Source organism: Mauremys reevesii, linkage group 17 (assembly GCF_016161935.1).
Source record: "Mauremys reevesii isolate NIE-2019 linkage group 17, ASM1616193v1, whole genome shotgun sequence".
Taxonomy (NCBI): Eukaryota; Metazoa; Chordata; order Testudines; family Geoemydidae; genus Mauremys; species Mauremys reevesii.
Genome location: NC_052639.1, coordinates 6,120,665 through 6,141,693, shown reverse-complemented (window position 1 = coordinate 6,141,693; position 21,029 = coordinate 6,120,665). Strand labels below are relative to the sequence as shown.

The 21,029-nt window shown below is 48.3% G+C and overlaps 1 protein-coding gene across 1 annotated transcript in view; it reads left to right on the top strand.

Annotated features, from left to right (window-relative positions):
• LOC120384950 (vasoactive intestinal polypeptide receptor 1-like) overlaps positions 1 to 21,029 on the top strand; it is a 65,605-nt gene that overhangs the window by 28,564 nt on the left and 16,012 nt on the right. Inside the window, 5 exon segments of the mRNA XM_039504051.1 lie at positions 13,700 to 13,832; positions 13,958 to 14,111; positions 16,442 to 16,502; positions 18,457 to 18,523; positions 18,727 to 18,818. Of these exon segments, the coding sequence (XP_039359985.1) occupies positions 13,700 to 13,832; positions 13,958 to 14,111; positions 16,442 to 16,502; positions 18,457 to 18,523; positions 18,727 to 18,818 (507 nt within the window).

The window sequence follows — 21,029 nt, the reverse complement described above, 5'->3', positions numbered from 1 at the left end:
GCCTGGACATACTATTTAAGCCTGGGGAGGATACAGGAAGTTTGTGCAACTAGGTGGATCCCCAGCTAGTTGCTGCTACAGACCTAGCTTCCTCACTCTGGTTCCTGAGGCTGGCTTTTCCCTCCTGGCTCTGATACCCGGTTTCTGACTCGGCTTTGTCGTCTGCTTCTGACTTCTGGTTTGTGACCTCGCCTTTACCTCCTGGCCCTGACTCTTGGCTCCTGACTTGGCCTCAACTCCAGATTCTGTTCCTGATCCCATGCTGACCCACGACTCTGATTCCTGATGTCTGACTCTGGCTCTAGCCAAGAGGCCGCGGCCCATGACCTGGCTCTGACAGCTGGCACAGACCATCTAACCCTACTGCATCCAACGCCTGGCGAGGAAAGAAGGCATTTCAGCGCCCAGACAAGCCTAAGGGTCTCTGGATATGCCAGAGTGGATTGTTTATATATAGGCAGAAAATCAGGCTCCACGTGCTTGAATGATGCAGATGTTGTCAGAAAATAAAATTTGGTGTGACCAGGTAACCCATGTGCAGGTGGGAAATGCTGCATTCCAAGCTCGGGGCACTAGCCTGTCCCCGGAACAAGGCCCCACCACACCTTTGCCTGAACACTTTGACAGGGACCAGCAGAAGTTCAGAGGCATCATAAACCAGTCCGCTTCCTCTTCATATTTTGTCCTAAGGCCTTCCCCATTGAACAGGCCAAGGTGGGGAGGGTGATAAGGCTACTGTTGGGAGATGCCTTAGACTGGGTGAAGGACATAAATCCACACCGTGTAGAGGCCAAGCAGAGGAGTTTATTACACACAGCGCTGGCGGAGTGTCACCTGGCTTATTAGGCTCAGAGACAGTCAATTAATTGATTACAATAGAATATATAGATTTTCCATGGTTGGGGGAAAGTGACGGGGTAGGCAGTTCCACACCCTGGGATAGGTTTTGCAGCAAGACAAGATAGCACATTAGCCAATGGTTAAAAGGTTACATAATGTCTCCGCCCATGGTCTCAAGTTAGCAAGTTAACTTTAATTAATACTTTGATAAAATGTTATCAGTACAAAATATCTATGTTGAATTCTGATTTGGGGTCCATAGGAATGGAGCAACTCCTTTGATTGTCCAACAGGTACATTCCTAAGGGTTAAAGCAAAGAAACAGTGGAAGTATATGGCAATAAAGATTGTCCCCTTTATGTCTTAAGGCAGGCATTGGTCCCTGGGAAGGGAGGTGGGAGGCTGCCATATCTTATACTGACATGTACCAACTATTCATAAACTCAAGGTTGGATCTGTGGGAAGAACGTTCCCTACAGAAGAGACTGACACAATAGGAACAGGGATCCTTTGTTCAATTTGCAACTCTGAATAAGACACAATTATTTAGTTCTTAGCTGCAACACTTGGCAATTTGCTGACCAGGCCTATTTTAGCAAAACAAGATTATCTGTTTACCCAGCTTTCTCTTAGCTAATCACTATTTGGTAGGCCTCTGGTCTCTTGACCAAACTCTAGACTTTGGGTCTGAGAAAGAGCTGGCACAATCCATATACCAGGTTGTTATATAAAATGCACATGGATTTTAACCCTTCAGTCCCTTCTCTTGACCCTAGGGTTCCCTAACCCGCGAAGTCAAATATACCAATTTTAATGTACCCAGCCTATCCCCTAATAATCTAACTCAGTTGCCATAGGAACAAAAACCATGACAACCAAATACACAACATACACAGAATTTCCTGCACCAAACCATCCTGCAAGGGTATTTAGTAATCCCCTCTTCTGTCTAGTTAAGCGCTCACCAATTTAGTTTGTTAGGCTAGTAATGTTTCTACTCATTCGAGGCCTGATCTTTGCACATTGTCTGTTTACTTCCTTTAAAGGAATATGCACCTCAACTCTGTAAGTGTGGAATACCACCGAGGTGAGGACCGGCAGGGCTGGTCCTATCATTATCAATCCTGGTTTTGGAACAGGGATTTGTTCAGGGCATGACACACAGTTGGGTGGTTCCACTCTGTCTCTGATAACCCGGTTAATTGTTACCAGTCGTGGACATTCTAACTTGGGCCATCGTTTAACAAATGTATGCCATGCCTTTGGGGTTGCCTTCATCCATGCTTTAAGTGGTAAGCCACATCCTGATTCAGTAGGCCCAACCTCAACTGGTACCAGGTCAGTATAATTGGCACATAATATTTCATGAGTGTTTGGTTTTTTTCCCACAAAATCCCACACAAATTCCAGTATCGAGATCTGTGTGTTTCCTCGCAAGCCATCGTGGCAATATGTCATGTAATTGTGTTCAAATGGGGGATAGCCCAAGACTTTGTAGTTCCCTTCACACATGGCACACTACTTGCGTCCTTCCTCATGCACCACAGGGACAGCAGGAGCCACAGCAGAAGCCTCCCCATGGTCGTTCTGGTTGTCCTGGTCACCCTGCAGTCCTTTCTCTTTCACCTCTTATTGTTTACCTGTGGAGACACTTGTGGAAACATTGTTAGTATTGACAGATGCTGATTTGAAACAATTTTAACTGATTTTGGTGACACCAAAATGTTCTCAATTTCCCCCCCAATCTTTGCACATGTATTAGTAGTCAGAAGGACCCTCATAGGCTCTTGCTATTTTGGCTTTACATTTTCTTTAACTTCTGGGTAAATGTGACACATTACCAAATTCCCAGCTTTAAATGCAGGTTTGTCCAGACTGCTATTATGATTCAGCTGGGTTTGGTTTTCCTTCACTTGGTTGTTTAAATCTTTTAACTTTCTGTCCAATGCCTTGATGTAGTTCTGCAACCTGTCTGCAAAAAGCCCTGCCCGCCCCCGCAGGGAGGATTACAGTGCTAGGGATTTTTATTGCTCTTCTTGTCATTAGCTCAAAGGGTGTCAGTTGAGTTAGCCTATTTGGGCTGCCCCTGATTTGATACAATACAGCAGGAAGCATACGAGCGCATTCTTTTCCTGTATCCAGTACTGTGTTTGTTAAGGCTGTTTTCATTGTTTTGTTCATTCTTTTCACCATTCCCGAGCTTTCAAGGTGGTATGGTATATGGAATCTTTGCTTTAGTCCTAGTGCCTTCCATGCCTCCTTCATTACTCACCCTGTAACGTGAGTTCTTTGGTTAGAGTTTATTGACAGTGGCAAACCCCATCTGGGTATTATTTTTTTCTGCTAGGATTTGGGCTACTGTTGTAGCAGTACAGTTCTTGGTTGAGAATGCTTTTACCTATTGGGTAAAAGTGTTAACACTTACCAAAATGTAAGTGTACTTTCTGCTTTGTGGCAAGGGTCCAGTAAAATCAATTTGCAAATTTTGCCATGGTCCCTCTGGTTGTGGTTGGTGATTCAGAGGCACCTTTTTCCTTTTACCCACATTCACTTGTGCACATGTCACACATCTTTTGAGAAATTGTAAAGCGTCTATTTTATGGCTGGCCACCACCAGTATTCCAGGGCGGCCCTCATTTGTCTCCACCCCAGATGAGCTGGAGAGTGGATGGCATGGAGCAGTAGAGCCCGTATGCACTCTGGGGCTACTAGCTCCTCCCCCCCGGCGCATACCAGAGGTGATTTTTATATATACAGCCTTGTTCTTCCAATTTACTTGTCTCTTCTGGGCTGATGGCTGCATGCAGCCTTTTTAAATTTACCTCCTCTTCTGGCACTCTAGCTGCACAAACTTTAATAGGACTTGCTTGTGCAATTTCTTTGGCATGTTTAAATTTCCTTTTTGTTCTTTACTTGAGATTTTATTGTGTGCTTTTATTTTTACTGCTGCTAGTTTTGATGGTAGTTTGGCAGCTTCTGTTAGAACTGCTTTTATATTATTAATTGGCTAGTTAGTTGTTATAAAACCCCTGCGTGACCACAGGTCCATGTAGTCAGGCACTACTCCAAATGCATATCTGCTGTCTGTGTATACAGTGAGCTTCTTGCCTTCCCCCACTCTCAAAGCTTCTGTGAGGGCTGTTAGCTCCGCTTCTTGGGCTGACTTTGATCCTTCCATCTGACCTGATGCTATCACTGTCCCATCACTGAGTACCACTGCCCATCCGGTGTGTGGCACTCCATTTTTATACTTGCTTGATCCATTTACATACAAAACTATATCTGGATTCTCTAATGGCTTTTTAAATTTTTTTCCCAACACTTCCTCTTTTCTATCTATAAGGCATTTGTGTGCCTCTCCATCTATGTTTAGACATTCGGCTACATTTATTTCCTTGTTTTTTACTATGGAGAAGTTAGGGTTTTGCAAGCACAATGTTGATTCCCACTGACTCCTGCGGGCATTTGTTACAGATCTTAGTCGCCCGGTGTTGAGGAGATTAATGGGTGTATGGAGCACTAGTTTCCCTGTGAGCGTGTATGATTCACAAGCTTTCACAGCCCCGGTAGCACAATTTAGAGCTGCTACGCACTCCGGTAATTCCTGGGATACAGGGGGTCTTATGGTAGATAGGTATATGCTACCGGACACTGTCTGTCTCCATGAAGCTGGGTTAGCACAGCTGGGTCCCCCTGCGGCTGCAGTAAAGGGGGAGCGGCTTTCCCATATCCGCTAAGCCCAGGCTGGGGGCAGAGGCTAAAGCCTGTTTTATTTTTATAAATGCCTCTTCTTGTTCTGTGCCCCATATTACTAACTCATTTGCAGGCTTTCCCCCTCTAGTGAGGTTTTGAATTGGTTCCACCATCTCTGAGTACTCCGGTATGTAGCTTCTACAGAAATTAAGGAGTCCCAGGATCTTCCGGACTTCCTTAACTGTCCGTGGTTTTTTTAACCCTAAAATTGCCTGCTTTCTGTCTACTGTGAGTGCCTTTTCTCCCTTGGAGATGTTATGCCCTCGGTATAAAACCTGCTGCTGTTGCAACTGAGCTTTTTTAGGGCTTAATTTAAATCCTGCCTTGCGAAGATACATGAACAGTCTGTTCAGGGTTTTTAAATGGTCCTTTTTATTAGAACTGGCAGTTAGCAAGTCATCTGCATACTGCAGTATTACAGTATCCCCTTCCAAAGGCACTCCTGCTATTACTTCTGCCATTGCCCTGTGGAAGATGGAGGGAGAATTATGGAACCCATGAGGTACTCGAGTCCAAGTGTACTGCTGGTCTTCTGCTGTAAACGCAATTTTTTCCTGGCTCTCTTTTGCAAGGGGAATACTCCAAAATCCATTAGCTACATCCAGGACTGAAAATACTGAGTGTCCTGGTGTTAGAATAGTGGCAGGGCTTGCCACAATAGGATGTGCCTTTGGAGTCACCCGGTTAAGGTGGGTGTAGTCCAGTGGTCCCCAACGTGGTGCCCGTGGGCGCCATGGCGCCCACCAGGGCATTTATGTGTGCCCGCCTAGTGCCCAGCAGGGGAGAGAAGCCGCAGCCCCGCGCCTGCTGGGGACCGAGAACTCTGGGGCTGCAGGCTGCGGGCGCCGGTGGTCTCTGTCCCCGGCAGACGTGGGGCTGTGGCTTCTCTCCGGCTTCTCTGGGGCTGCAGGCACCGGTGTTCTTGGTCCCCGGCAGGCACGGGGCCGTGGCTTAAGCTGGAGAGAAACCACAGCCCTGCCCCTGCCGGGAACAGAGAACTCCAGGGCTGCAGGCTTCGTTCTATGTTAAAGTAAGAATAATAAATATATTTGGACCAGCAGTTCAACAATGTTTTACTTTTTTAAAATAAATAAGATGAAAACTGTTTATGATATTTATTTTGTAAAAACCCCTTAATTTTTCTTACAGGTAGATAAAAAAGAGCAAATTCACATGGTAAGGTGAAAGAGTAATTGCCGAATAATTTAATTAATACATTTTACATGTAAAATTACCCTTTTTATCTTATGGAGTCATATATTATGTAATATTAAATATGATGTTTTTCATATTATTTAATGTACAAATACAAAATAAGCTTTGAAATATTGTTGGCGCCCGTCACACTCTTCTGAAAACATGAATGTGCTACTGGCCGCAAAAAGGTTGAGGACCACTGGCGTAGTCTATAGTTAATCTCCAGGTCCCGTCTGGCTTCTTGACGGGCCAAATTGGGGAGTTAGTTGTGGAGGTGGTTTTTCTAATCACCCCTCTAGATTCCAAATTAGTTACTATATTTTTAACTGCCTCCAAGGCTTCCAGTTTAACTGGGTCCTGCCTGTGGGCTTTGTGAGTGGGTCCTTTTACAGATATAGGCTTCATGTTTACTAGACCACACCCTTGTTTATCTGTTGCCCACACTTCCGGTGAAGGGAACACAGGGTTTCTACTGGACTCCCCCCAACTCTGGTATTATTACCCTGTTACTGGCAATCATGGCTATATTCTGAGATGATCTTTCCTGTTTGGACTCTTTGGCTCATTTAATGCAGCTAGCTCTGGGGTTGATTACTCCCCTGAGCTCCTTTTACAATTACTGCATGTTTTGATTTTATTTTTATTTTTACAGTTACATGCCAGATGTTCAGGCTTATTGCAAGTGAAGCAGGTAGTGGTTCTGACTGCATGAACTGCTACAATTTCCTTGGAGGCTGTGGTTGCTGCTACCTTCCACTTTTTTCTGTTTTCTACTTCTGTGGCCCATTTCATTACTGCTGAGTATGTCTTTCCCACTGAGATGCCTAATGCCAGGACTGCTTGGTGATCTGCAGACAGCCCTTCCTTTAGGATTTGAAGGAATACATCATGGTCTCTGGATGTTATATTCTCCAGACCTTAATAAGCTCGGAATGCATTCCATTTCTTTTCAGCATAGGACATGGCAGACTCCCCCTTCTGCTGAACCACAGACTGCAGAGCCCCCCAGTTAGTGGTCTTGGCTCCTAGAACAACAGATTCTGGTACAGTGTCTGCGTCTGGGTTTGGGATTCCTGCTGGTTCTTCAGCCTGATCCCCTCCCGCTGGGTTGGGGTTATGATCTTCAGCCCAGCGCCTTGTCTTCCATGTATTATCTAGGTTCTCCCACACATCCCTGGGGCACCTGCAGTTGACCAGGATGTGAACGTCCTTCCTATGGAGGCCATGTATTTTAGTCAGGCCATCCAGCTTGCCCCAGAACTCAGTATTCTTGTTATCACGCTTGAGTTCGGGTAAATTAGACAGTAGTGCCTGTTTTTCCTGGGGGTGAAGGGACGATAGGTTTCAGTTGTTTCTATTCTACGTCCCCTTACTGGTTCACCCTCCGCATTAACATTTCTGAACCTCCTTAGCTGTGTTTTGATTGGAGCCATACGCTGTACTTGCTCCCCTGGGGCAATTAATCCTTGTGGTGCTCCTTTATTATCTCTGTGGGTGCTCAAATTTGGCCTGTCATGCGAAGAAATGTATGGGGGGTGTGTGTGTTTCTGATTCCTCCCCTTTGCTTTGTGCTGCTGAGTTTTCCCACAGATAGTTAATTGGTGGAGCAGTTGGCTGGCAAATGCCAGGAGTGTGCTCTCCTCCTCCCAGTCTGGAGGTGTGTCCCAGGCAAGGTGATTCTTTTTTTCTGGGATCTTTTCCAATTTCCAGACAGTTACATATTTTAGAGCACAGGCTCTTATCTTTCAGAGCCTGGTTTTGAGATCTTAAAGTTGCAGTTTCTTTCTTCTTTATGTTAAGAATATCCAATATAACTATTACTGCTTTGTTTGTTTTGTCACATTTCTGATGACTCCACCAAGTAACCAGATCTGTCTCTGGTCCGGCTGCAGAGTAGTTTGCTTTTGTAGCTGCTGCCTGCCGAGTTTTGACATGTTTATATTCCAAGTACTCTCGAGGACTGATTATTGCCTCCCCCTTTTAACGCCATGGGTATTTCGACACCCCGGCTGCTGACCTTGAAGGGAAATTGCGTCTTCCCCCCCTAAATGCTTGTCAGCCTATATGAGGAGTTACTTTCCCCCCTTTTTATGCTATGGTCTCAACTCTCCACAGCCTTGAATTTTATGAGGACGTCTCCCACCTTTTAATACCTCATGTGTCTTCAGTTACACACACATGCCGGACTTATTGACTGGAGACTTTATGCTATTTGAAAGCATGTACGTTACACACCTTGGGGGCGGGGGGCACTCCCCTAGGACTTGCAATGTTACGTGCAATGAGGAAATGGACCACCAGTTTGCACTGCCTACCGCTTGCGTACCCAGCCAGTCCTGGGCTTAACTCACAGCCAATCGTTTGCTGGTGGGTTATTCAAGTCCTCCGTAACACACCCCTTAGTTGTTTAAACAGTACATGACCCTCTTGCACAAGTCTTCCCTCCCAAGTGGTACCCTTATTCAACCCCTCTGCTTGGACTACACGTGTCTAAGGTCCTTCACACAAATTGAAAAAGGAAACAAGATGTGTCTGAAAGGGGATGAAAGACTTCTATCCCTGGCCTAATGAGGTGGTAAAGTAAACATACTCACCTCTCTTTGGATTTCAGTCTCAGATCCTCAATCAGCTCACAAACTTGAATCCCGGACGAGCCCCCAAACTGAAGGACATAAATTCACACCGTGTAGAGGCCAAGCATAGGAGTTTATTACACACAGCACTGGCGGAGTGTCACTTGGCTTATTAGGCTCAGAGACACTGTCAATCAATTGATTACAATAGAATATATAGATTTTCCATGGTTGGGGGAAAGTGACGGGGTAGGCAGTTCCACACCCCGGGATAGGTTTTGCAGCAAGACAAGATAGCACATTAGCCAATGGTTAAAAGGTTACATAATGTCTCCGCCCATGGTCTCAAGTTAGCAAGTTAACTTTTAATTAATACTTTGATAAAATGTTATTAGTATAAAATATCTATGTTGAATTCTGATTTGGGGTCCATAGGAATGGAGCAACTCCTTTGATTGTCCAACGGGTACATTCCTAGGGGTTAAAGCAAAGAAACAGTGAAAGTATATGGCAATAAAGATTGTCCCCTTTATGTCTTAAGGCAGGCATTGGTCCCTGGGAAGGGAGGTGGAAGGCTGCCATTTCTTATACTGACATGTGCCAACTTTTCATAAACTCAGGTTGGATCTGTGGGAAGAACATTCCCTACAGAAGAGACTGACACAATAGGAACAGGGATCCTTTGTTCAATTTGCAACTCTGAATAAGACACAATTATTTAGTTCTTAGCTGCAACACTTGGTAATTTGCTGACCAGATCTATTTTAGCAAAACAAAATTATCTGTTTACCCAGCTTTCTCTTAGCTAATCACTATTTGCTAGGCCTCTGGTCTCATGACCAAACTCTGGACTTTGGGTCTGAAAAAGAGCTGGCACAATCCATATACCAATGGAGTGGTTGATATATAAAATGCACATGGATTTTAACCCTTCACTGGGCCTGCCTTAAACTGGGCCTCTCCCTTACTGGAGCAGGGCAGCAAAGCAAATGCCTTCCTAAGAGCCTTCTCTACCATCTTTTACAACCTCCATCTCACCCACTCAGCCACAGCTGCCATTTCAAGGCCGGCCACCACATATGCCATTTGGTTTCCTCAGCTTACTGAATGTACCGAGTGGTATGGGGCAGCCCAGATGTGCCAGTTCAGGGCAGGGCTCAATGAAGAGATCAAATGTGTTAGCTCAGGTGAAGGCTGCCACAGACTTAACTGCATTCATGGACTTGACTGTTCACATTGATAACTGGCTGCATGAGCGAAGAGAGGAGAAGCGCGGTCCCACTCCAACACCTCCAGACGAGAATCCTGAGGCTATGCAAGTGGACCTGACCTGAAGGTGGCTGACTGTCACATCATCATGGTTCTTCTGCCTCAACAATCTATTCTGTTACTATGGTAAGGGTGCCTCACACTTGCTTTATGTCCCTTAAGAACCCTTACTCAGCAGGGGTCAGGAACAAATGAGCCCAGGCCCTGTAGGTGGGCTAGACCTGCGCAAAACCTCAGAGCTACCCCTTGGAATGCCTCCCAAACTCTGTCTGGGACCTGTCCTGGGTCACTAAGACTCACCACACCACTAGCAGCTGGTTCAGCTGTATATCCCAGGCAAGGCCCAGAGAATTCTCCCACAGTGGGCCATCATTGACAGCTTCATGAATGCAGAGATGGCCTGGGCTCTGTGAATTCTTGTCCCAACAGAAACCTCACCTGGTTTTGTGGTGACAATAGATGGGACCCTCCTGTCCTCAGGACCAGTGACTCAGGAGACCATGTCACTGTGAACAGAGGCTGTGATACAGGGGAACCAAGAAGTATTGCAGTTTAGTATAATCCATTGCCCTCATTCCCCTTTGAACTTTGGCATAACCTGGCTGGCATAACCAATCCATGCATCCGTCTGAGAGCAAAAGGTTATCTTCTCTTCTGCATGCTGCAGGCAGGTCTGCCTCTGCACTGTGGACCACAAATCCCGGGACCCTGGGTCTCATTGCCAGACAACAGCAACCCAAGCATTGTCTGGACCCCATACCACAGTCATCAGCCAGAGTATATGCTCCTCAGGAATGACCCTCCATGTTCCTAAAAAATATCAAGATTATGCCAACATCTTTGAAAAAAGAAATGCAGATGCACAGTTCCCATATTGAGACTGCAACTGTCCAATAGACTTGCAGCCCACAGCCAAAGTTCCATATGGCTGGATCTATGTGATGTCAGAGCTGGAATTCATAGTCCTCTGTTGGTATATCCAGGAGAACCTAGCTAAGGGATTCAGCTGTCACTGAACATCTCCTGTCAGAGATACTGTTCTTTCCCAGGTATCTGGCTGCTGGGGCTTGCCCAGATGCTCGAGGTCTAACTGATCGCCATATTTGGGGTCAGGAAGGAATTTTCCCCTGGGTTGGATTGGCAGAGAGCCTGAGGGTTTATCGCCTTCCTCCACTAAATGGAGCATGGGTCACTTGCAGGTTTAAACTAGTATAAATGGTGAATTCACTGTAACTTGAAGTCTTTAAACCATGATTTGAGGACTTTGGTATCTCATCCAGAGGTTAGAGGTCTATTACAGGAGTGGGTGGATGAGGTTCTCTGGCCTGCAAAGTGCAGGAGCTCAGACTACATGATCATGATTGTCCCTTCTGACCTTAAGGTCTACGAGTAGACTACCAAGCGCTAAACCAAGTGATGATTTGAGACTGGTAACCTCTGCCACTAATCTTGGAACTGCTGGACCACGTATGATCTGCTCAGGTGTTCACCAAGCAGAATCTTTGAGGGGCCTACAATTTAGTACACATCCGAGCAAGAGACAAGTGGAAGACCACCTTCCAAACACGCCATGGACACTTTGAATATTCAGTCATGCCATTTGGCCTCACTAATGCCCCAGCTACTTTTCAGCACTTCATTAACAACATATTCAAGGATATTCTAGACCAAGAGCCTAGTGGTAGCCTACGGGGATGATAGTCTCATCTTCTCAGAGGACTAAAACAGACTGACCAGCATATCTGGGCCATACCAGAGAAGCTCCAGCAACATGGCCTGTGCACCAAACCTGAGACCTACTCATTTGACTAGACATCCCTGGTGTTTCTAGGTACATCCTAGAAGGGCATCCAATAGATCCCAAAAAGAGAGGTTATCCATGCCTGCGTGCCCCCATGGAGTGTCAGAGGTACGATGATTTACAGGCTTCACAACCTTTTATCAGTGCTTTATCTCAGACTTCTTGAGGCACATACCACCCCTGATGGCCCTCTTCTGAATGCCTGCCAAGTTCACCTGGATATCTGAGGCTCAGCTCTCTTTCTAGTGATTCAAAGCTGCTTTCATTGAGGGTCCCACAGTGGTACATGTAGAGCCACCCTGCTCATTTGTAGTAGAAGCTGATGCATCGAATGTGGCTTTTGAGGCAGCACTTTCCTGGAGCCATAGGCCCCAACACCTACTGCATCTATTTGCCTATTACTCTCTGAAGCTGTCCTCCTGGAAAAAAATACAAGATTCTCAACAAAGAACTACTCACAATCAAGTTCAGCTTTGAGGAATGATGCCGCTACCTCAAGGGGGATGGAGGAGGGGGGCAGTATCCAATATAGTTATACGCATACCACAAGAACCTTGACTATTTATACAAGACCAAAGCCCTGAATCAAAGACAGTCCCGTTGGGCACTATTCTTTTCCCATTTTGATTTCGCCACTGTGTATCAACTGGAAACCAAGAATGGCAAAGTGGACGTCCTATTGCGCAAAGGGGAGTACTAGAAGGAGGCCCTGGGATCAGCAATAACAACCATCTCCTTTGCTCTTGCTGGATCCAATTCCACCCTGCAGTAAGTGGGGTGGCACCTTTTGCAGTCAGTAGAGATGCACTTGCTTAGACAAGGTCTGCAGGTGACGACTGGGAACTTGCAGGGATCAGGAAGGATTCCTCCCTCCCTGTAGCAGGGTGGATACCTGCTCCAGCTCTGACAGGGTTAAAACCAGCCCTGGGAGAGGGCTGGAGGGCTGGGAGAACAGCCCAGGCTGAGTGGGAAGCAGGCTCAGCTGGGGCCACGCACCAGTTAGGGCCCAGGTGGCCCTATAAAGGCCTGAGCCAGGAGCTCAAGCAAACAGTCTCTCTCTGCCTGTGGAGGGAGAAGGGCCTGGCTGCAGGGAGCTAGAGACAGGGTGCCTGAGTGGAGCAGGGCTGGAGAAAGGCAGAGGAGCTGGGGAGCTCCAGCCTGGAAAGCCCCAGGCTGCTGCCTAGCATTGGGCTAATAAGTACTGGTGGTTGCAGAGGGCAGCCCAGGGGTAGGCAAAGGCAGCAGGTCCAAACCCTCCTTGCCAGTGATGAGTGGCTGATACTGCAGCCTGCCCCAGGGTGCGGGGCTAGATGATGACTGGCAGTAGCCGTATACTGAGGCGAGGTGGGGATAATGGGTGGGGGTTCCCTGGGGAGGGGAGGGCCTAAGACTTAGAGGTTACTGCCAGGGGGCAGCACCCCAGATAACAGGGCACCGGGTCCGAGAGGGATGCAGGGGCCAGCAGTAAGGTGGATCACCAGCCTGCAGGGGGCACTCCAGGACGCTGGAGCTAATTCCCTGATATGACCAGCAGGAGGTGCTGCAGGGGCGAGTCCCACAGGCTTACACTCCCCATCCCATGCACAATGGGCCACAGGTGTCTGGGTTTTTTTTGGCCTTCCTCTGAAGAATCAAGGGTTGGCCACGGCTGGCAACAGGACACCAGACGGCGTGGGCCAGTGCTCTGAGATGGTTCAGAAAATCCTTTGCCTGGCTGGGTCATGCTCGCATGATCGGGGCAAATTGAGCTGCTAGATCTGGGGTCAGGAGGAATTTTCCCCAGAGCAGAATGGAGGGATATTGGGGGAGAGAGGGGGAAGGGCACCTTCCTCTGCAGCCTGGGGCATGGATTGACTGTGGGGATCATCAGATATATCTCACCTAGTCCATTCCCAGGTCTCTGCTGGCGCCGCACAACTGCTCAATGTTGTGAGGACTGGAATGCTTTAGCTAATGTCATTGGGCTCAGTACATGGGGAGCGAGGTGACATGTAATGGCCTCTGCTATGCAGGAGGTCGCACTGAATGATCTAATGGTCCCTTCTGGCCTTAAATTCTATGAAGTAATGGCCCTCGGTTTTGTATCCATCTCAATCACATTTCATGTCAAATTCATCCCTGGGGCAGCTCCACAAGCTCCCGTGGGCTGTGCTGAATTGCACCTTTAGGTTGAAGGCCATGGCAAGCCCACCACCGACCATGTATCTGTTTGCCACAAAGAATGCAGAGCCCGCTCCAAACCACTGGGATCCTCTTCTTTCTGTAGGAAGCTTCACTGCACCAGGAATTCCATCCACATCAACTTCTTCTCCTCCTTCATAATGCGGGGAGCTGCCGTGTTCATCAAAGACTCCGTGCTCTTCGCGGATGAATCCATCAATCACTGTACCATGTCAACGGTAAGAGGGTGCTCAGCAGATGGGGTTGGCTCCTTCCGGGGCTGGCCTGGTGCTCTTGCATCAACCTGCTGGTGAACAGGCTCAGAGAAGAGCCCATATGAACCTTTTCCTTTCTCCCTCGCTAGGTGAACTGCAAAGTGGCCATTGCCTTCTTCCAGTACTCCGTGCTGGCCAACTTCTACTGGCTCCTCGTAGAGGGGATGTACCTGCAAACACTGCTGCTGTTCACCTTCATCTCTGACAAGAGGTATTTCTGGTGGTACACCCTCATCGGCTGGGGTGAGTAAAGCGAATGCTGGTGAAATGCACTAAACCTGGGATGTCCATAGCGAGGACCGTCAAAGAAGGGCCAAAGGTTCTCGGAATCTTCCCAGAGCAGCCCATTAGCTGACAATTGTAGACCAAAGCAGAGCTGAAACCTTTTTGTACAAAACTTTTCTTCAGTGGGGAGAAAAAAAATGCAGATTTGGCAATGCCGAAACATCTTATGAATTTGAGTAATTTTTGGTTCAACTTGAAATTTTTTCCATGACTTTTTTTTAATTCTCCATAAGCCAAAAAAACCTGTTTGCCTGTTTCTCTACCAAAGGTGGCCCCCACCACTGAATTTTTGTCACATGCCTTGTTAGACTGGCTCCACTGAAGGAAGCAGAGCAAGGGATGGGCCAGGGGCTAGTCTAAGACTCCAGAGGGCTCTGTCTCTGCATTGTGTGGTCTCTCTGGGTCTTAGTTCCTCACCTGCATATAAGGATAATAGCCCTGCCTCAGAGGGGACTTGTGAGGTGTACGTATAAAGACTTTGTTAATGGGGGGGGGGTGACATGTAATTATCTAACATAGAACAACTGGTGTTCTGTCACTGGTTTCAACTGAGCCAGGATTTCACCCTGGATCTTTGGGGCAAAGATGTTTGTAAACCATCTAGCAACTGGGGCCCCTGGATGCTGCCATAGTGTATGAGTTCTCTGCAGAGTCAGTCCTTCTGGAGAGAGCCCACCTTTCTTTAGGCTGACTGTTATTTTCACAGGGTGGGCTGGGTGTGGGCCAACCTACTGGCTGGAGCTGGTGGGAAAAATGGGGTGGGGGGAACAGTTTCACAAAAATATTTGAAATGCCGAAGTTGGTTTTGCTGCAGGGAGTCTAAAATGGGCCCACCTTTTGTTGTTCCATGAGATTTTTTGTATTGACATTTTGATAGAAATTGTTATTGAAATATTTCGTTTGTTAAAGAATGGTAAATGAAAAATGTCCATGATGATTTTGAAAAAAGCGTAGACAAAGAAATCACTAAAATTGTCATACAGACTAGACAGTGTAGCTAATGGTGACAGACTATCACAGAGAATTCAGTAAAACACTGGTTTTTCAATGAAAAAAACCTTTTGTTCTAAAAACTTCAAGTCCTACTTCTGACCCAGCATAACAAAGGATCCAGGTTCTGCTGGAGGGGATGTAGTACATCAAGGGCCTGTGTATAGGGCAGGGTCATAGTGGGGGACAGGACAGTTGAAAATATTGCAGATTTTTCAGCCACCAACCATCTGAAGATCTCAACATGCTTCACAAAGGAAGATCAGAGTAGATGGATGGGAGTATAAGGGCAGGCAAGTGTATGGGGATAGAGAGATGGATCCATGTTCACCATCATGGACAGAGGAACATGCAGCTGCTAGCAGGAGAAGATGCAGCTGCTGGGATCAGAGCCAGGAGCTGTGTGCCTCATACTGGATCAGGTGGAAGGACAGGCACAAAGTGGTTCAGCAATGAGTCCCATGACAAGTCAGTGGGACAACCCCTAGTCCCAGCTTCCTGCTCTAACCACTGGACCATACTGTCATGTCTGAGTCCTTTCATGTATTGCTGCCTTTTTTTTGATTGGGTGGCGGCTGCCTGGCATAGTGAACCTCTTCTGCCAGCTCTCCAGCGGTCGGCACAGCCATCAGCAGGAAGAGTGTACCTCCTGCAGCACATGACTTATGAGGAGAGGCTGAGGGAACTGGGATTGTTTAGTCTGCAGAAGAGAAAGGGGTGGGATTTGATAACTGTTTTCAACTACCTGAAAGGGGGTTCCAAAGAGGATGGATCTAGACTGTTCTCAGTGGTAGCAGATGACAGAACAAGGAATAATGGTCTCAAGTTGCAGTGGGGGAGGTTTAGGTTGGATAGTAGGAAAAAAAAATTCACTAGGAGGGTGGTGAAGCACTGGAATGCCTGCCTTAGAGATTTTTAAGGTCAGGCTTTACAAAGCCCTGGCTGGGATGATTTAGTTGGGTTTGGTCCTGCTTTGAGCAGAGGGTTGGACTAGATGACCTCCTGAGGTCCCTTCCAACCCTGATATTCTATGATTCCACATTGTCCCACCCACGAATGCCACACCATGTCTCACACTCCACACCAAGAGGCTCAAGCTTTGAGCAGAGTGGGAGGCATCCCTTGAGCATGAACTTCCCTGACACCAGGTCTGCGGTGGGCAGGGAGGGGCAGGAGATGGAAGTGCTGTGGATTTGCCAGGATCTGTTATCCATGCTGGGGGGGCATGGAAGCTCCTTCCTCAGTCACGGTAGGACTCTGCCATCCTGTGGGAGAACAATTGGCCTCTTTCCTTGCAGGTGTCCCTATGCTCATTGTGAGCTTGTGGATCTTCGCCCGGCTACAATACGACAACCATGGGTAAGAACTGCCCATCCCCCAGCCCCTTTATCTAGGGGTGTCACTAAAACCTGTGCATCCCCAATAAGTTCACGCCCCGTGGGGCATGACTGGAGCCAGATGAGCGACATGGAGCCTCCAGGTCTAGAGAGCAGCCATTACACACCCCAGGGGTGGGGGGTGCTGCTCCAACAGCTAATCTGGGGGGTTTCCTGCTCTGACAGCTAAAAACTGATTTCCGTTGTCAAAGAGAATGTCCCCCAAGACCCCCCAGCCTGATCCAGCATTTCAGAGACCATGCCAAGGCTTCTAAATCCTGCACGTGAGATCCTGGTCTCGCTGGGCAACCTCCCAGCCCAGGTCTGAGATCTGGGGCTAGTCCAAGAGCTCTAAAAATAGCTGTGTAGGTCTTGCTTGGACATGGCTCAGGCTGGAGCTTGGGCTCTGACACCCCCCCCTCCCCCCCCCAAGGCTTTGGAGCCTGAGCCGCAGCATCTAGACAGCTGTTTTTAGAGCACTAATGTGAAGCAGTGGGCCCGGGCTGGGAGGCTTGCTGCCAGGTGCAGTGTAGACACACCACTGAAGTCAATGACAGCTTTAACAGACTTCAATGGGGCCAGCATTTCACCGTGGGCTCCTGCCACCCCAGAGTGACGGTGGATCCTGGGGCTGCCCAAACTGACTGGCAGAACGAAGGAGGGGAGGAGAGAGGGACAACGCTTTATTATTCTCTATTTTCTGTTCTGGTGGTGGCCACAGGCCCCAGTCAGGATCAGGGCCCCTCACGATGGGCACTGTACAAGCATACACACTAGGGACGGCGTCCCAGCCTCGAAGAGTTGCAGAGCTTTGTGGTTAGAACATAGGCACTCATTTAAACTTGCAGGGCTGGGTTCTCATGTAGTCTCAGGCCCCTTTATGCCATGCTGGCCACATGAGAATGAATTTAAGTGCCAGCGCAGTGTCAAGGGGCTTCCCTGAAAAGAAGACCCTGGCCCTGGCCTACATCGCGGGGTGGTTGTGGGGATCCACTAGTGACTTTTGAGAAGAAGGGAGCCTGAGAAGGACTAATAGCTATTCTGCTATAGCAATGCCAGACAGTTTCCCTGCGTAGACAAACCTTAAGCAGTAGTGATAATGGACTGGCCCCATGTCGCTTTCCCAGTGGGCTGGGCTGCCTTTTCACACCCAAACCTCTTCTTTTGTGGTGAAAAAATGGGCAATGTGAAAATGACATGACTCTCCCAGAAGTTTAGCTAGATGGCCACGCCCGCCTCCCAGCCCAGTGCCAGTGGTGGCCATGCCCATCTCCCTGACCCTTCCCCCACTCATTTCAGGCCCCGCTCTTCCCTCTCTACCACTTTGTGACCGCTCACCGTGTTTAATTTTTCTTGCCTCTCTAATGTTCCTAGTTGTCCTGGGCCAGGCTAGGAGGGACCTTCCCAAGTGTCGACAGTGTCATAATGAGTAGAGCCCTCTCTTCTCCCTCCCACCCCCGCAAATCATGAGATTGTCTGAGTTTTGAATTCCCCCATCCCCTCCCGTGTGTGTGACAGTTACACCACCACCAACTCGCAAATGGATAGTGTGCAAGGCAATTGTGGCTCCCACTGTGGGAGGGCTCGCTGTAGGACCCAACACAGATCTCACATGCGCGCACACAGACACAGACAGCCCCTGCCCTGAAGAACTTACAGATGGGCAAAATGTGGTGGCGACTTTGCAGCATGATGGATAAGGCTGTGAGTTGTCAAACTCATACAGGGGCCACCAAACAGCCATTAGTTGGGAACAGCTGCTAACTGTTGCTGAGCTGGACTGGATTCGGGCTGGTGACTGACAGCTGAAAGGCTCTGTAGCTTGTTAGCAGGACCCCAAGGCATCCAGACCCACATGAGTGTCAGTGTTAGCTCTAAGATCACACAAAAGCACAATGAGTTGGTAATGCTTCTGCACTTTCCCTGCTCTCTCCTAGGTGTTGGGATGACTATGCCAGTCTGTACTGGTGGGTGATCAAGGCTCCCATTCTCTTTGCCATCTTTGTGAGTGTGCCATGTCTTACTTTGTAAACATGTGGGTTGCCAGGCGAGTGGCATGAGAAGGGATGGGCAGCATGGCTGGGAGCATGCCTGTGAGGCTGGGATGCCTGCAGGGAGATGGAGGAGTCCGGCCTGTGGGTTCAGGAATGTCATTGGGTGGTCAGTTCTATTCGAGGCTGAGACAAACTTTCTCTTCCTTTTGCAAGATGAACTTCCTCATATTCCTGAATGTGATCCGAATGTTAGTGCAGAAGATTCGATCCCCTGACGTCGGCAAAAACTACAAGCAGCAGTACATGTAAGCAAAGTGTTAACACTCTCTGGCCCAGTAGTCTGGGCCCCTTCTCCAGGCTGGATAAAACCACTTGGCTCAGTGACCATGTTGATGACTTGGTCCCAGGAAACGTGATCCCTTCCCCTGCATAGTGCTTAGGCCTGGCTTGGCCAGCCAGGGTCCTTCCCAAGGATTCGCATGTCACCAGACCAGTGGCTGTTATGCTTGGGTGCCATTCAGGGTGTGATTGATATGGGATTGGGGTGTCATAAGGGGTGTGATTGTATGACACCCCAACCCCGTATCAGAGCTTTCCAAAGCTTGCAGGGAAACTGATCTTCTACAGACAGAGCCAGATCCCTAGCTTGTATCAGTATTGACTGCAATGGAGATGCAACACTTTAGATATCTGTCCCCAGTCACTATCACAGATTCAGGACCAGAACAGAACATGTTAAGTGGTGGTAACTCCAGTGAGGTGCTATCCAAAGAGGGAGGCTTTGTGATGGGGTCTGTGCTCATCAGCTCATAACATCCGGTGCCTTATCAGGACCCCCTAACAGATCCCCAGTGCTACATGGATCTCAGCCACAGTAGAGACTTTGGGCTATAAGGTCTTAAAAAACCTGCCCTAATGACGCATGAAGGTTAGATAGATAAATCACCAACCATCATAGACTCATAGGACTGGAAGTGACCTCAAGAGGTCATTTAGTCCAGTCCCCTGCACTCATGGCAGGACTAAGAATTATTTAGACCATCCCCAACAGGTGTTTATTTAACCTGCTCTTAAAAATCTCCAAAGACGGAGATTCCACAACCTCCCTAGGCAATTTATTCCAGTGCTTAACCACCCTGACAGTCAGGAAATTTTTCCTAATCATAGAATCACAGAATCTCAGGGTTGGAAGGGACCTCAGGAGGTCATCTAGTTCAACCCCCTAATGTCAAACCTAAGCCTCCCTTGCTGCAATTTAAGCCCATTGCTTCTTGTCCTGGCCTCAGAGGCTAAGAGCAACAATTCTTCTCCCTCCTCCTTGTAACAACCTTTTATGTACTTGAAAATGGTTATCATGTCCCCTCTCAGTCTTCTCATTTCCAGAATAAACAAACCCAATTTTTTCAATCTTCCCGCAGAGGTCATGTTTTCTAGACCTGTAATCATTTTAGCTGCTCTTCTCTGGACTCTCTCCAATTTGTCCACCTCCTTCCTGAAATGTGACACCCAGAACCGGACACAATACTCCAGTTGAGGCCTAATCAGCCTGAAAGGGCCCGATCCTGCATCCTTTATGCATGCAAGTAAAACGTGAAATGAAACTACTCATATGAGAGAGTTGCAGGCCCCAAGTGGCACCTGTAGCCATAACATTTTCTACATTGTATTCAATACAGAATTTTCCAGCAGTTGTAAGCTATCATTTTGCTAAATCAAACCCAAACAAGGAAAGCCCTCACAGAGGACTGAAAATGGCTTATGTCCATGACAGGTGTCATGCTCGAGCTCTCTGCTGGAGCTGTGTCAAGAAACTGTAGTTAGAATATTGGGACGGTACATTTTCCTCTCACTGTCTTCCTCCAAGTGTCTCCTTAAAACTCCTCCCTTGGGAACCCACTTGACCCTCCTCATCCCTTGAAAGAAATGGTGTCAAACTCATTTAGAAAATGCAGAACCACCATGAGCTGAGTTAAGCAAGTGCACAGCCTAATGGCAGTTACTATCAGGGCCGGCTCCAGGCCCCAGCACGCCAAGCGCATGCTTGGGGCGGCACGCCGCGGGGGGCGCTCTGCCGGTCGCCGGGATGGCGGCAGGCGGCTTCGGTGGACTTCCCGCAGGCGTGCCTGTGGAGGGTCCTCTGGTCCTGCGGCTCTGGTGGACCTCCTGCAGGCGTGTCTGCGGATGCTCCACCGGAGCCACGGGACCAGTGGACCCTCCACGGGCACGTCTGCAGGAGGTCCACCGGAGCCGTGGGACCGGCGACCAGCAGAGCGCCCCCGTGGCGTGCCGCCGTGCTTGGGGCGGCGCAATTGCTAGAGCCGCCTCTGGTTACTATCGCCCTTCTTTCAGCCTCAGACCCTATTGTCCATATGGGTCCATCGACACAGCATTTTGGAGTAAGCCTCCTGGTCTGGGTCAACAGACTTGGGCTAGTGAGGCTCATACTAGCGCTCTGAAAATAGCTGTAGAGACGGTGCTTTGAAGTTGTGGCTGGGCTGGAGCTCGGGCACTGAAGC